General features: G+C 39.2%; 1 protein-coding gene across 1 annotated transcript in view; it reads right to left on the bottom strand.

Annotated features, from left to right (window-relative positions):
* The window catches only part of hpse2 (heparanase 2), a 47,960-nt gene that overhangs the window by 28,743 nt on the left and 2,532 nt on the right, over window positions 1–16,685 (bottom strand). The window contains exon 3 of the mRNA XM_084561428.1: window positions 15,859–16,020. Within this exon, the coding sequence (XP_084417554.1) occupies window positions 15,859–16,020 (162 nt within the window). The remainder of the gene's footprint in view (window positions 1–15,858; window positions 16,021–16,685) is intronic.

Raw genomic sequence — 16,685 nt, 5'->3', positions numbered from 1 at the left:
AAATGTTTTTAAGAACGGGACAATGTCCACTACATTGGAGCGTTCTTAAAAACACTGACCACAGTGACTACATAAGTAATTTGTTATTTGGAAATTCAAATATAATGACTGATAATAACCCTCATTAAATCTAATTGAATGAATAAAGGTTTGTGTAATATTTTCAGAATGATTCTGGGATAGTACTTTTACCAATATGACTACACTGCCAGTGACTTTAAGCCAGGGAAATCCTTTTTGTACATGGTCATTCTCAGGTCTCTTAATGAGATTAAGCTGGCAGAGTTAAGAATGATCAAAAAAAATGAAATTCAAGGTTTTAAAATGACAGAGTTCATACATAATTTCCATTGTGGTAATGTAAAAATAATGATGTGGTGCTACAGCAACTGAGCTTGTGTGAAAAGAAAGAAAAACATCTCAAATGCTGGTAAATCCCATTTGAGTTCCTGCAGCAAATCGTCAAGACAAAGACTGCAATGGATATTCCTGCCAGATGTTTATGGAGAAAAGAAGGAGAGACTTTTTCCACCCATCACTTTAACAAATATCTCCCAAAGTCTCAGACCGTGTCCTCATCAGTCTTGTGCTCCTGCTGGGTTTCCTGGTCCTGTCTGTTGCACACCTAAAGCTGCATTACAAGAATTTGAGCCCCTTCCTACATCTGAGAGCAGATTTTCTTTTCCCTCCGTTTGTGCTTTCCATCTATACTAAAACGTGTTGGCTGAGGCTCGCATGCATGTGAGAATTTGATTTGTTTCATTATTATGTTTTGGCCAATTAGTCTGTTTGATGTTTGAGGTTTAGAAAAATGGCATTCTCCTTTAGCGCTTGAACACTTGTGGTGGTTCTTTCAACTAATGAAAAACCATACTGTACGCTAAAAGGTTTGAAATCGATCACACACAGATTATTTTTTCAGTTCTACAAATAAATTGCATTTAATTTACACCCACTTTAGGAAACCTCAAAAACGACATTCGTCTGTCAGATTGTTACTGCAGGCTCATACATCTGTATAAACACTTTAGTATTTATTTGTTTCATTGATTTGATTTAGACTGGGCTGTATCCATTGGAAACCAGTGACAAAAAAGAAATAGCTCTTTCGATTTCTAAACAACAATGCCGGTGTAGCACTTTTATGTTACGATTCATTAGCATTATCAAATCCTTGAAACAGATTAGTTAACCATTACATTGTAACAGACTCTGAGAATGACCAACAACAGTATAAGAAATAAGCTGTCAAAAATAAAATCCATGATTAATATAGTTTGGACCAATCTGAACTCAAGGTGGACATGAAGAATTTCAGATTTCTCAGGTTTCTACATTTTGCTGTAACTTTTTCTTGAGTACCAGAACCTCTCACAAGCCAATACACTTTTCTGCCATCTCTATACCAGGCTATTTGGAAGACAAAGATAATGATAATCCAAATAAGTCATTACCCAGAAGGCACAAGATGATGCTCACAAGTTTCTGTTCTCAACTGTTGCTAATCTAAGTAGCTATAACAGTCCAGTAACCTTACAATAATGCACATAGAACATCAACAGAGTCAGACGATGGGAAAATAAAGCTTAGACTTAGACTTAGATAAACTTTATTCATCCACAAGGGAAATTGCTTGAGAGGTTTAACCTGCTTCAGAGGTTGAATCCTGCCCAACGTCTACAGCATCACATACACCAAAGTCAGAGTAGATAACACACCATAAGCAGAGAAAACAGGAAGTATTCAGGGATTTTACAGTGAAAACAAGGAAAAAAGGGAATCCCAGCCTGAGGACTTCATTACACAACACACTAACGGTAGTATACATAATCAGTTATTTTGTCCCCTTGATTAACTAAATGTAGGTTTAATTTTAAAAGCAATGCTTCTCAACTCTCTTTTTAGTCTCTGATTTAGTATTTATGACTTGAAGACAGGGTTGAGACAGATGCAAACATTTGCACAAGGGTATTACATCTAGTCTCATTTCGAGAGATACATTTTGAAATCAAAGCTGAGGACCTTGTTTATTTCTAGGGAGTGTAAAATGTTTTGGTCAGGACCTCAACAATGTATGTACTTGTTTTGCATTTTGATTCACTCTCAATTTTCAACTCTTAATTTCTTATGTATTTGTAAGTGTGATATTATATAACAATGTCCAATATAAGGATGATGAATAGCACACTGTTATCAGTGTGTGAAAGTTATGCTGAATCAAAAAAGGCAGGAGATGCCAGTTATCTAACATTACAGCAGAATCACCTGCAGCATCACTTCTTGGCTCGGCTCTATTCCCATGTCTTCTCTGGGGCTACTGTGAAGGATTTTCAAGGAAGTGTACTGCCCGGTTGTACATAGCCAGGCTATTAGTGTTGTGAGTGGGGCAGGCTGGCTCAATCAAACCCTGGGTTTCCTACCCTGCCAGGGAAAGGACCAGGCCAAGGCAAACATCTGCTCCTGGTTAGAGGTGTCGGCTCCTGCCATTCACAGCAAAAGTTCAAAACCTCGGGGAAAGATTTCACTTGGCCTCTTCTTGCCTGGGCCACTGCGAGCAGTCCTGTACGCTCCCTAAGGGAAAGCAGGTCTGAGGAAAATACCAGTGAAAATTCAATTCCACTTTTCCTTTCCGTGCTTCCCTCCTCTGACCGAGGCAAATTTCATTACACACTTATGGACTCATAAAATTCCTTCAATAACATTGTCCCGCTCGTTGTCCCGCAGAACGGGGTTCCTCAAAATCAAACAGCTTCAGAGTAAAAAGGCTGTGAGGGAAAACATTTCAATGCATGAAACCCAGTCAAGAATCAAGTCCAGTTTTCGCCTTCCATCCTTTTTTTTTTCTTTCTTCCTCTTCTTTATTTCTTTATAGCACATAAACAATTACATACTAAAGTTGGGACATAAAATAAATATGTTTTAACTATGTTGCTCTTTTTAAGTGATGAAAGGCTATAAAAAAGCCTACATATTTTCTATGTCATCTTGTAGCCATCCATCAGCTGGCATCTAATAAAAACTGCAAAATGAAACCCGAGGCACCAATTACTGGATACTTAGGCCAATTAACAAAAACAGAAACAAAGAGAGACTCTGGCAAATGAGAAAGAAAACAATTTGGTCGCACATCTAGCATTAAGCTTCCATTACCCCTCTAATGAGCCAATAAACTTTTCGGAGGTGACTGATCTTAAGCTGCAGCCAAACCGCTATATGTTGTTGGTCTCAGTAAAAGTGGGTTACCATGCTAACAGCCAAGCCTAAACTGGCTTCCATATGTACCCGTCCAAGTTTCAAACTTATTTTTTTAAGATTTACAAACAAACAAAGCCGTGTTTGTTGAGTCTTTAAGTTTCGACTTAAAGACTCAAAGCTTTATCTGAACAAAACACACAGTGCATCAGGCTGCTCTCGCTTCAGTTTACAACTGAAAACGAGTGTAAACAAAAAGACACAGTGTAATCCATTACTAACCCGAGCTGTTCAGTAATCAGTATCCTTCACAACAAACAGAAAAAAATAAAATAAAATCAAGGAGACAATTCTGTGAAGTTGGTTTCCATGTAAGACAGCTGTTTCTTGGAGTCCTGGATTATGTTGTTTGGACACTGGAGTTGTTTGTTACTTGTTTGACAAAGTCTGCAGTGAATCATTGTTTTGGAAGGTAGCTGGGCACCTGTAGGCTTGTTGTTTCTGGAAAACAGGATGTCAGGCACTTTCGTTTTTATTCTCAGATGCACCAGAGGTTTGATTACGCTGAAAGAATACGACCAATACGTCTTGCAGGTAATTAGACTCACAATATCTCTTCCTTAACAATTATCTGGGACAGTTTTCGATGTGCTTCCTCTACGGTTGTGCATGGCGCTGCATATTCATGTTACAGGTCAGGAATTCATGAAAATACAAGTGGCTGTTTGTTCAATTTGCAAACGGCCAAAGAGGTAATTGTCAGAATAAATAATCCTTGCTGATGACAGGCGATTTCAAAGCAGAAGCATTGTAATTCAGAAACAACAGGTGTGTCTGAAGATGTCCTTCACAAAAGAATCCTTCACTTGGTTTGCATAAATGTGGTTATTGTGGAGTAAAAATTATCAATTGAGCTGAAGCATACAGGTTTCTCAGCCATCTGGATTCCATCATCACTTACACTAATATTCTGTCTGAATTCACTCAATAAATATCTGAAGAAGAGGACGCATTAGTAATGTGTTTCATGCTCATGAATATCATTCCACCTTCTTCTTTTAAACTCTGTTTTGCTTTTAACAAGCACCAGACGGATGTTTTCGGAGCTCTTCAGACACCATCTTACACGAAGGATAATTAGGAAGTAGCTTCTTCAAATGTCCCTCCCAGGCACATACATGTTCTCGTTTCATGTGAGGGTCAGAGGTCAGAGACAGCCAGCAGCGATGCCTCTGGAGCAGGTAGAGCTTTTTTTTTTTCTCAACCCTTCAACAAGGAGAGACATGTTTTCTCAATTATTGTGCTTTTTTTTCCTATGCTTATTTTCTCACAGAATTATGTGTTATTCGAATCAAGTTTTACAAATGCAATCAGATTGCAGATTTCAAATAAATGCAACCTATTTTAAATGACTTTTAATCTGCTGAAAAATAAATGCATAATAGTACAGTAAGTTATATTTAGAAATAATCACTTTCGATGCAAGAGAATTAACAGGCGCTGCTCCAGTGTCCATCTGTAAGTGTTAGACGTAACCAGAAATTGATGTAGTTAGTGGTCTGTGAAAGGATTTTGGAAATACCCTTTTATTAAAGATGTTTTCATAAGAGAGCTGTGAAGATGTTATTTGTGCTCTGAGGCTGTCGGGGAGTCTAACACTTGTGAAGCTACTCAACCCTGACTGCTAAAAGGTTTGCTCAACCTTGAAGGCTTGAAGGTTTTACACCACAGGTGTTGGCTGAGTTGATGGATCTAAACTGCCAGAGCTGGCTGGGATGGTAAAGAGACTTGTTCAGAGAAAAACATTCTGTGTTTCTCTCTTATGAGTAAAAAATCTTTTATTCATCTTTAAGTTTTGTTCTTTCTTTGCTCTTTTTTTAATCTGCCTGCTGCTGTTATTTCATTTGTCACTCTTTCCATTACCCATTTCCTCCTCTTCTTACTTTGTTCAGTCGTGCTCTTGTTTTCTCATTTTGAGGACTGAGAGCGGTGCTGTGAATCTCCAGCTCAGCAGGACACCATAGAGTGATAGATGGCCTCTGACAAGGCCCAACACAATCCAACCAGCCATATGCTCCCAGTGAAAAAAGAGCAGAATTAGAGAGGATTCACAAGTGGCCAGACGAGAAACATGCCAAACTCTTATGCAAGCAACATTTTTTTCAAGTATACAGTAATATATTGGCGTGCTTTGACACATTGAGAATAACATCCCCAGTTTTAGAGTGTGAACATTGGCTGGCATTTCCTCAGTGGGCAAACTCACACATTCAGGGGAAGTAATATATAAAAGAGAAAGAAACGAAACAATTTGAACACAATTAATTATCAAACTATGACATGAAGCTGTGACGTGAGGAGCTGGTGGTGAAAAAAATATATATGTTCATAATGATAAACTTGGTTAAGCTCACATAAAGCAACTTTGCAGACATTTTATAAAAAAATAAACTGCAGCCAAACATGAAAATGTACAGTATGTAATATCAAAGATTTGCGTTCATGTATTCAAGCTAAAATGTACCCCTCTGTTCTCTCACTGCTACGAGTTTTCCGGAGCGCACACACACATGCAGAAATGCTGCAAAACATTTGTGTGATCCTAATGAGTGTGTTAAATTCCAGCGTAAGTAGTTGAAAGAGGAAACATTAGCGTAGCGTTCTTAAACACCAGGTCAAATCACCTCCCTAAACAGTGCTTACAACTTCCTAGCCCTTTACTAGCCCCTACTTCCAGTACAAACTTTACACACAATAAATACATACAGACAGGCACATACGCACAAACACACCCACGCACGCAAACACACACACACACACACACACACACACACAGGGCAATCTCATAAATAACGGATGACAGCCTGAGAGTCAAATTAAGGAAATAAAACGTGTCTCGCTGGTAATGAAGGAGGCATGTTTCCCCTCAGGATAACAACTTCATCTGGACCCATACGGAGCTGACACATGCATATACGGAGAGCAAACACACAGAGACACACACACACACATACACGTATTCATGAGGAACCAGCATTCCAGCTACAAATCCATCCCATTGGTACAAACCAACTGCTCAAAGCTGCGTCTAGAACACGGTGCCATGATTTGAAATCTGACACAAAACGTATGTTTTCTAGAGTTCTGAGGAAAAATGTGGAGGCTGGACGTCATGCCAAACAATCACAGGAGAGGAAGGACCGCTTTCAAACATTTCCCATGCATCGGGCTATTAAAATGACATTCGTTTGCAGGTTGCTGGCACTTGTCTCAGGGCATATTGCTAACACATGGAATTACATGTTATGTCCATCCATGATTTAAACACTAGGTATTCATTCGATCGGGGGAAAGAACAGACACTTCTGGATCTGTGCAGGCCATGTGGAAAGAGTAAAAAAAAAAAAAAAAAGAAAGAAAAAGAAAGGAAAAGCAGGCAATATGGCAATCAAGAGTTTGTCACGCTGAGCTTACATCACTGCTGATAACTGTAAACTGACAGGTAATGAAAAATTATTATTAATTAGTAATTCAGCCAAACAAATACAAACTACAAGGTCATCTAATTTTGTACATGTAGCCGTGTTCTGACAGAGCTCCTTTGTCTGAAGTTACGCTGTAAAAGCCTCCATGTGTGAAACTCTAGTTGTTACCATGGTGCGCCGCAGGGCTTCATACTGGATCCAAACCTTTTTGCTGTGTATATGAACATGAGTAATTTAATCACTCAAGTTATTTAAAGAATGGCTGTTATTGAAAACAAACATGACTTTAAACACAAATGTGCTAAAAAAGATGCACATGGTGGCCAAGAGGACAAATGCAGTGGGCTAAAAACCACAAATATACGACTCGGAGACTTCACTGCAGAGAAGTCTAATTCCAGAGATGTTTTGAATAAAAACACACAAAGAATAGAGAATGTCTTGTTTCATACAGGCAGATATTATTTAGACACAATATAATTTAAGTGAATAAAATTTGTTTAGCTGTGCAAATGAGGAAGTAGCTCAGATTTAATTTAACTCCTTAATATTAACCACCTTTTCTACCGGGGAACAAAAAAGTGTTAGGAGTGTTGAAGCTTCCTGAGGTTCATTTACACACCTCTTTCTCAAATAATTTCCCCAAGGTACACCATAGCACAGCATCTCCCCAGACATGTAACTACACACAGAACACAACAAATGGTACTGGTCCAAAATGGATTTCCTCGTCCAGGTGTCTCAGTTGCCAAGTACGGAAAAATAACCCTCCCAGTTGGTTCAATGTTAGTACACACCATCTACTCCGACGACTTCTCACGTTTCTGCATTGCAGCGTTCAACATTCATCAACTCCAACATGATCCACACAGCTCCAATTGCTATTGTTTGAAGCACATGAGGTAACACAACACTGTGGCAAAGAAATCGGTTCACGGCTAGCATTCTGGCTGTGCAATTACAGAGCAACGCCAACACACCAGCACAGAAGTTTAAATGCTCACAATGGCAAAGGTCACTTGTGTAGGCGATGTCTTAAGTAGAGTTGTTACAGAATTCTAATCCAAGCCTTATTCATTTAACTTTCATGAACACAGCATACAGGACTGATTCAAAGAGTAAGTGCACCTATACAGGGATTGACCGTTTTCGTCCTTAAGGTCGGGTTCATTTCATATCCCCTAACTTTGTTGGTAAAACTTTTACCACTGGTTTCAAACATTGCTTTTGGATTGGACTGGAGTAGCTGCCAGACAGGTTATTGACAGACAGCCATGGACGTTTGACGTTCCACAAAACTACCGCATGCCAATATTTCAATATGTTAAGAGAAGCAGCACTGTGCTCGTTCTGGTTCTAATGAACCAGTGTCAGTGTATTGGCATCATTTAATCTAATACCACAAATAACTTGCCAGGAAAACCTTAAACCAAGTCTGAGTTGAAATGTCAGTATGGTATTTTCTGTCTAAGTCCAGTTTGCTAAGTCAGTGTTTGTAGAAGCAACCCTTGTCTGACCACAGACCATTAGTATATCTCCTCCTCTTACTCTGTGTCTTGGCTTCCATTTTTCTCTCACTTAATATTTTGAGTTTAAATGTAATAAAAAAAAAAAAATCATGAAACATTTACAGGACACGCATCTCAATTACAACTAGCAGCATTAAACTGATCCATATAAAGTTAAAATATTTCTTCTTCTTTTATAAAAACAATTTTAAAGTTGCCAAAATGGAAGTTGGGAGATGAGAACTAGTTAAAAAAAGGCCTCTGCTTAATACAAACATTTAAAAAGGATTAATATATCTATTAATATTTATTCTAAAAGATAAATAAGGATATTAATTCTGCTACACCTCACCGGATAAGTCACGGACAAATACAACTATTGGAAAGTTCACAGTCTGTAACCAATGTCTGAAATAATGCCATGTATTTCATGATGTTGCAAAGCTTTAATATATTTGTATAAAAACCCTGCACTTTTGACTTGGCTCAGTTGTTGGCAGAACCGCACAGCAAGGTTCAAGCTCTTCTTTTTTGCAACAGCACAATAAAGCAAATAGTTGGGCAATCCAAAATGTGTAAAAACATACACACAACCTCTACTGCTCTCTCTTTTACCCCTGGTCCGTCCAAGATCTACAATGGCTGCTCATATCCAATAATACCATTATGACGATCAACAAATCAAAGCAAATTATATTCTTTCTCCTGCCGACAAGGCAACTGGCTGCACCGTAGTGTTACAGTGTGAAACTTGGCAGGAAAATCTCTCATAAATCTATTCAGCAATGACTTGGAGATGGACCCGTCACTGACGCAGCTGTAACACCAAAGTCCCAAAACCTCACAATTGTGAGCACGTATACACAGAAAAAGAAAAAAGATGAATCGGAGAAACAATCCTATTTCTTACAAAAGAGCTTTAAATATTGGATTAAGAAAAGAGTGGGTAAAAGGCCGGGAGGCGCCATATACGTAGCAGAACTAATATGAAAGATGAAGCATGTTCCCCACTTTTGCAAGAAAACATGTTTTGATTTTCAAATGAGTAAAAGCAGAACGTTAACTAGAGTCAGTCTGACCATAGACAGCTGGCCCAGTTTGTTTTGATGAAAACATTTTAAAGCCATCCACAGATGTTCAGCGAAATTCCCCGTTCTGTGCCTGATCCTAATGTTGGTCCTTCCAGACTTTTAATCTTCTGCTTTCCTATATGCCCTGCTTAGTGACTCATGCTTTTTGTCAGGGGCACAAATTTCACTTCAGTCTCCTCCATTGTATTACAGTGGAGGGGTGGAGGGGGTGAGGAATTGATACAGCTTAGCTATATATTGCACGTTTTTGTCAACACACAGACGCCAAGTATCAATCTTTTATAATGAGTCCACTAGATAATGCAGTTTTATGATTGATGTGAATGTTGAGAAAGTTTTTCATTGGAAACATAGTCTGCAGTCAAAGAAAAGTTATTCTATTACTGTGATATCTATCTATATATATATATATATATAGTATCATCACAGTGTTTCTGACCGATATTGTATTACAAACCAAATATGAGTTTTTCACACTGAAACTTTGCTGTGATAATTGGGCCACAGCAATTGTAAAATGTGCTTACATAAACTGAAAAACCTCAAATGTGATAGACAGTTTGGCTTCAAATGTGTACACAAAAGTACTGTTGGTTTCCCAAGGTACAATGCAGACTTAAGTGCTGCCAAAGACTGTGTAAAAAAAAAGTGGATGTAGCCAGTCCACTGGTTTATCAGTCATGTTTTATCATTGCCAGTTTCACATTTTCAATGACGCTCATTTTGCTCCGTTTAGAGTAAAATATACAGTAAAGTGTATGTATGCTATGTGTGGGGGAACTGCAACCTTGTGATTGCTAAGTCATTACTGTATGGCGTGGAAAGTGTCCCTGGTTTCTTAGACGGATCCATCCCTCGCTATTCTCCAGCTCCATCCTCACAGCCACTCTCAGTTCTTGGGACAGTTCGAATTCCCCTGAAAACTACACATCTTTTACATCTTTTGGTTTGCATTTGTTCTGCATGACGTGCAGCTGCATTGCATATAAGTAGGCTCACATTTAATTTCTCTTTGTTTTGTTAAATCGTTGCTGTTCGCACAGAGCCAAACATGCTCACTCCTCACTAGAGATGTCCCGATCAGTATTGGGAGATCAGTATTGGGGCAGATCCAGACATTTTGAAAATGATCTGACTGGGCTCCTGCCAGGCGCAATATTTTGTAGTTTTTAGTTTTAGGCCTGCCATAAACCGAAGCCACATCCCTGAAACATCATTCTTTTCCTTCTTCTGTTTTAATGCCGAAGATGAAGACTACTGGCATCAAAGCTGACAAAATTTGAAGAAGAGGAAGAACCAAAATCAGGTGACTAAACATGTTTGCTGTATCGAAGTAGTCAGTCAGACACCAGGAGATTCTGACATTCAATACGACCAACTTGATTTGCCACCTACAAATAAAATCACAAACAGAACGCATCGAGTACACTCAGGCAGTTGGAGCTACCTCCTCAGCACAACATGTCAGCCACAGCTCCACAGGAACTTTACAACAGGAGCTTGGGTTATGGTGTTATTATCGCATTAAGTTTGACAGCCCTATTTATTGTACTTTAAATTTATTGTAGCATCGCACAGTATACACCTGATCTAAGAAAACACAAGTGAGATAAGAAAAGCCGTTATGAATCTCCAGAGGACGAAATTTTGTTCGTTTAAGACCGGATCGGGACTCGCCTCGGCCAGTACTAAATATTAAAAGATCTGTATTGGATCAGGGGGCCGAAATAACTGGATCTGGACAACCCTACTCCTCACTGCCTCTAAGAAAAAAACACATGGTGATGGCCAAAATGCCAAACTAAAGGCTTTAAACAATAGTTCTCAAACAGTGACTGGCTGCGTGCAATTTATTTTGGATGAGTGGAGCCAAAAAACCATTATCCTATAAATCAGCTAGCTCAGTTTCTACATAAGAATATAAACAATCATCAAATTCATTTTCAGACTTTGTCCATCCCTTCTAATGTTTAGTGGTAAGCTCAGTAAAACAAGTAAGATCCAAACTCTAGGTATGATAACAGAACAGTTAAAATATACAGAGAATGAACTTATTCTCTGTTCTCCTGTAGGCTACAACTGAAGAACGTGGACAACTGTGCAAAACCTACTGCCACTTACAAAATTCACAGACAAATAGACTATACAGCCACTACTTCAAAGTCTTTGCTCCATTGCATGTGTGAATTTGCTGTGAATGAACGGTTTCACACTTTCCTACAGTATCATTCTTCTCGTGTTTCCTTTCAGTGGAGCCCTGCAGCTCTCAATAAGAAGCCTCTGACTATGGCTGCTGGACCTCTGTTCAAAGAGAGGCGCTCAGGTATTAGTGTCCGATGTACTCTCAGCAATGTTTACTTAAACCGTACAGCTGATTAGACACTGTAAACACTCGCGTCACTTGATACTATGCATGTGAGATCAGACTAAGAAGGAGAGAGAGGGAGAGAGAGAGACGAGAGGCGAAATCATGATGTCACTAAACATCTGCCTGATCGTAATGCCAACCCTTTGACTCACTGTATATTAAAATAATGGTCATAAAAATGAATACTGACAAGTCTTTTTGTAACACACAGCCGCAATGGCAACCACAATGTACTTTAAAGTACTGCTACTTTACCCTCACATCCATAACTCACGATTGTTAACAATACTCTCAGTAATATCCAAAGAATCCATAACAACTAGTTATCTTAACGTTGCTGAACTATTGCACTTAATTAACACAAACAGTGCTCTCCATGAGCCTGGCTCTGTAGATTGCTAATAATAAACCTACCTCTTATCTGGGTTACCGAAACGTCTTCCTAAGGAAGTACTTAAACCCTAAATCCCCCCTCTTCCACTGATATCCAGTACGTGTCTGTACCAGAAAAGCATAAAATGACTGGCAGCATTGTGTGACTGTCCGAGATGTGCTTCAACCAAACATTACCTTCCTTATTCATGAGGTTGGATGGGTTTTCTTTATGTGCAGGAAGTCGTGGTTAGATCAGCTTTAATCTATAAAAACAACACTGTGTAGACACAATGGAGGAGCTCATTCTCATTCAGAGCTGGACACATAAACAGACCCTTTATTACTGTATCCGTTTCATTTGTGCAGGTTTCGTATCTCTTGAAAATCAAAGAAAAATCCCTGATACGTCCAAGAGAAATGCCTCGCAAGCAGCTGCAGACCTTCTGACTGATAACATCCTATGTTTGACTCTTGCTTCTCTAGCTTCTCTGTTTTGGGAAGATTTTCTTCTTGTCCGTGTTCTCAAATATTGATCGGCCGGCCTTATTCAACAGGAATAACACAGAATAGAAATTCCTGAATTGATTCGCGTTCATCCGTTGAGCCTTAAACACACGTGTGCAGCCACTGAGGTCACGAGTTAAACGAACTGACCGCCTCATTCACTGAACCGTCAAATAAACACTGGACTTTCACATGAAGCCACAATATACAAAGCTAAACTAACAGTAAACACTAGGAAAATCGCGGAGAGGTGTTAAGTTGTATGGAAGACAGAACTGATGGAGGGAGAGGGAGAGAGAAAAAAGAAGAAACAGAGAGGAAAGGATTGAGGAAGTGATCTCTGATGGAAGGATATACTCCGGCAGAGAGACATGAAATGACGCTGGCCATGACCTTGAGGCTGGGGTAATTTCTCCGCTTAATTCCCCTGCTGAATGTCTGTGCGCATGTTAACGGAGAGCGGCCCCATTACTGATAGCTCTAACAAGCCTGGGTCAAAGGTCAGACAGTGGTGAGTGGAAAAGGATGGCGCAAGACTGTTAAAGGTCCTTTAAACACCACCTGTCTTAACACACGCACACACAGTGAATCCTGGCTAATTGTTACCAGACACATCCTTAGAGCCTGAGTATCCTGCTTATCTCCGCCATAAAGATGAGAGGTCTCTAGTCTACATATCACGCTTGGAGTTCAACTCCATGTAATAATGAAACCATAACTCAAACCGATCACACTTTCTGAACTGTTTCAGTGTCATTCTTCTGACTTATTTCTCCACTAAGGTGGTCAACATACGCTGAATTCCTCCTCTTTTTGTGCTATAAAAAGAAAACAGCAGCTCCACCCTTACAAACAACCTTTGAAAAATATCCTTCCAACCTTTAATATCAACATTACCCCCACACACAGACCTATAGCTTGTGCTTGTGCTTCAAAGAATGGGAATTATTATTATTATTTTTTTGGGAACCTTTCACGATAAATCGTCTTAGGATAAATAAAATCCTTTCGCACCTGCTCAAAGATGGCATGGTGCCGGTTTCCATCGGTCAGAAACCATCACGACAGGAGTTCACATTTAACAAAATCCTCCATAAGGTTCTAATCAATCAGTTAAATAATGCAAAAATGTGCAGTATGTGGGAAAATAACATTAAGCCGAGATTTATTTTCACCAGAAGTCTTACTATGCCAATATTTTTAAAATATGATTTATCTTGTTCCCACCTGTGAAACTGTTTTCATATTTACTTTTAAATTTTTATGCATTAAACCAAATAAAGCTATAGTCTGCACAACAGACTTCAAACTGTCCATATATATATATATATATATATATATATATATATATTTTTTTTTTTATCTCTAAATCATCACCGTGTTTATTTTTTCTTCTTTTGGCTTCCCACTGCAGCTCAGCAAAGTGAGCAAGTGATAACATCCTCTTTGTGACAGGAAGCAGAAGGGTTTATGGGAAATGTGGTCTCACTGGTAGTGTACCACATGTGTAAGACAGCGACTAGTTGTCTTGACCATGGTTTCATTAGTTATTTTACCCCAGACAAGGATGGTGTGACCATGTGGAGATGAGGAATATATTAAGAAAATGCTGTGTTATTATTATAAAGCTTTAGTTCAAACTTTAGTTATTGTAGTATTATACATTCATGTGATAACACTTATCTCAGCTAATCTGATAAATGAAAGAGGCATGTTTCTATCTACCTACCTGGTCATCACGTACATCTTACTAACATAAATGTTAATGTGAATACCACTTGAGTACTAAAAACAGACAAAAACTGCAACATCTAATGTAGCCATCTGAAGATGCTGGTGAGATCTAAAAAATGAAAGACTAGATGGCTAAAGGGGCCATTCGGCTCAGTTGCAACGCTGCAAAATTTAATGCATTCGTGCACGACTCCTGACCTGAACTTGTGAACTGACCCCTCACACCAGCAGGTCCAAATTCCTCTCAAATGTATTTGCCTGCTTTGATAAATGCAGCAAGACTGTGTTTTGACTGTTGCACTTGAGACTATTTAAAAATCCACGGCCAATGTGTGTTATTCCTATCTGCCTCCATCACTCAAACGGCAACACACGGAGGGTCACTACGTTCGAGGGAAGCTGGACCTTGTAAATACACCGCCGACCCGCTCACTAGAGGCCACAAGTTTTATGTATGCAATGAGCAAAAATATTAGTGACATCCGACTGGGTTCACTTGAGGTAGATTTGCATTCTTCATGTAATGTAATTTATCAATGTCTTTTAAAAACACATGGCCAAATATTTCCCCCGTCCCTGATTCGACAGAGAACATATGTATATTCATGTATATAAACCCCTGAAAGATTTTGGACGGATGTCTTCGGTTCCCATATAGTGGTTGATTAATGTATTCACTCTGAGTTGCTAGTCAAATCCCAGGTCCAAAATTACTTTTCCACAAGCTCTTTGGCGTTCAAGACTGGCTCTCTGGGTGGTTCTCTGTTTGGGAAGAAAAATCCTGCCGGCCCAAAAAAACACTCCCCACCCGCTGACTTCTCAAGATGCTGAAGGGGATAAGAAGTTTTTGTTTCTGTTTGAGAAGACAACAAATTAGTAACTAGCGTTCATATATTTTCTTATAGCTCTTGCTCTAGCCACCTAAACTTATATTATTTAAATCTAAATGGTATATTTTTACTTTCTTATGGCTTAAGTTTTCATAGTATTTTACGGCTTAAGATTCAATAGTATTTTGTCTATTACTTTAACTAAAAAAGTACGTTTTTATTTGGAATTCCAAGCTCTGTAAAACCACACAAACAATCTTAACTAATCATTTCTGACACTGTGTTTTTGGACAACTCCCTGCCAAGCAGGAGCTTTTGGACAATCCTAAACACTGCAGTAATTTAAGCAGACAAATCCCATTTTTTACTTATCCCTCATTTACTTTCTCCTCCTACAGCTCCTCATTTCCATCCAAGTCAATCACAATAACAGATAGGAAATGCAGCCCACCCACAATCATGACTCCAGAGTTCCTTCTGCAGTCAGGTTGACTTAACTGTAACCGGTGAAAATCTCAGCGCTCTGTTTACTAGCCACCGCTGCTGCACCCCTCTATCCATCCCCACATTCCTCCTTCGCAAATTGCATTTGTCATTCTGAAAGCTGATGGTTTACACTGCCGTGCTTTGAACTTCATGTGCGTGCATGCGCATGAATGTGCATGACCCACAAAGTCCAGACAATCTGTTAGGATATGACTAGATGCAAAAAAAAGACCTGCTTTGTGTGTGTGTGTGTGTGTGGGTGTGTGTGTGTGTGTGATCTCCTACCTGTTATTGTAATGTTGCTGTAGATGTTGGACAGCTGCTCTTTCAGCAGGACGAGCTGTGTCGTGGCAGCCTTCTCCCTCTGCAGCTCCAGCATTATATCAGGATGGTTGGCCAGTTTACAGCCCTTCTGTTTGTCCAATGCAATGTCACTGCGCACTATATCTGCAAGCCAGTCGGCAAAAATATAGTGAGTACTTTAAAAAAAAAAAAATGTTCTCATGGGTTCAACAAACATCACATTTACGTTGCAACTTGTTCGTAAAAACCTATTATGTGTCTGTGCTTATTTCATTCTATTATTTTTTTATGCAACTCGCATGTAAAGCCTGGCGGATGTGCAATATTAACACTTCTTTCTTCTACAAAAGCCAATATGTGCCATCAAAAGAAACTCTGTTTTAAACGCTTGCATGCTTGCTTAATTTTGTGTCTTCCATCCACTCAGTTGGCATTTTATGACATTATTAGGCACACTTAATTTGACACAGTGGAGCTCTGCAGTAATCCCTGAAACGGTTTAAATGGTACTTTTGAAGGCAGTTGTTTTTAGTTATTTTGTTCAAACGTTTCAGTGTCTGAATGGCCTCTTGACATTCCTGGTTCGGGAACACGGGGTTCATTTGAGGCCCGACGTGCAGCATTAGTTTAAGCGACGTACACTCTTACATTCGTTTTAGCTGTATGTGTCTCTAATAAACTGGCACTTGACTGTGTTTTCTGATACACTCACGCTGCGTAAAACAGATGAATAATACGACTTCCTTGGGAAATAAAAGCTCTGCACTAAAACCTACTCTGCCTGCTGATAGAGGATAAAAAACATGGCC

The sequence above is a fragment of the Chelon labrosus genome, assembly GCF_963514085.1.
Source record: "Chelon labrosus genome assembly, chromosome: 15".
Taxonomy (NCBI): domain Eukaryota; kingdom Metazoa; phylum Chordata; class Actinopteri; order Mugiliformes; family Mugilidae; genus Chelon; species Chelon labrosus.
The sequence above is the reverse complement of the archived record's forward strand: the minus strand, read 5'-3'. Positions and strand labels throughout refer to the sequence as shown.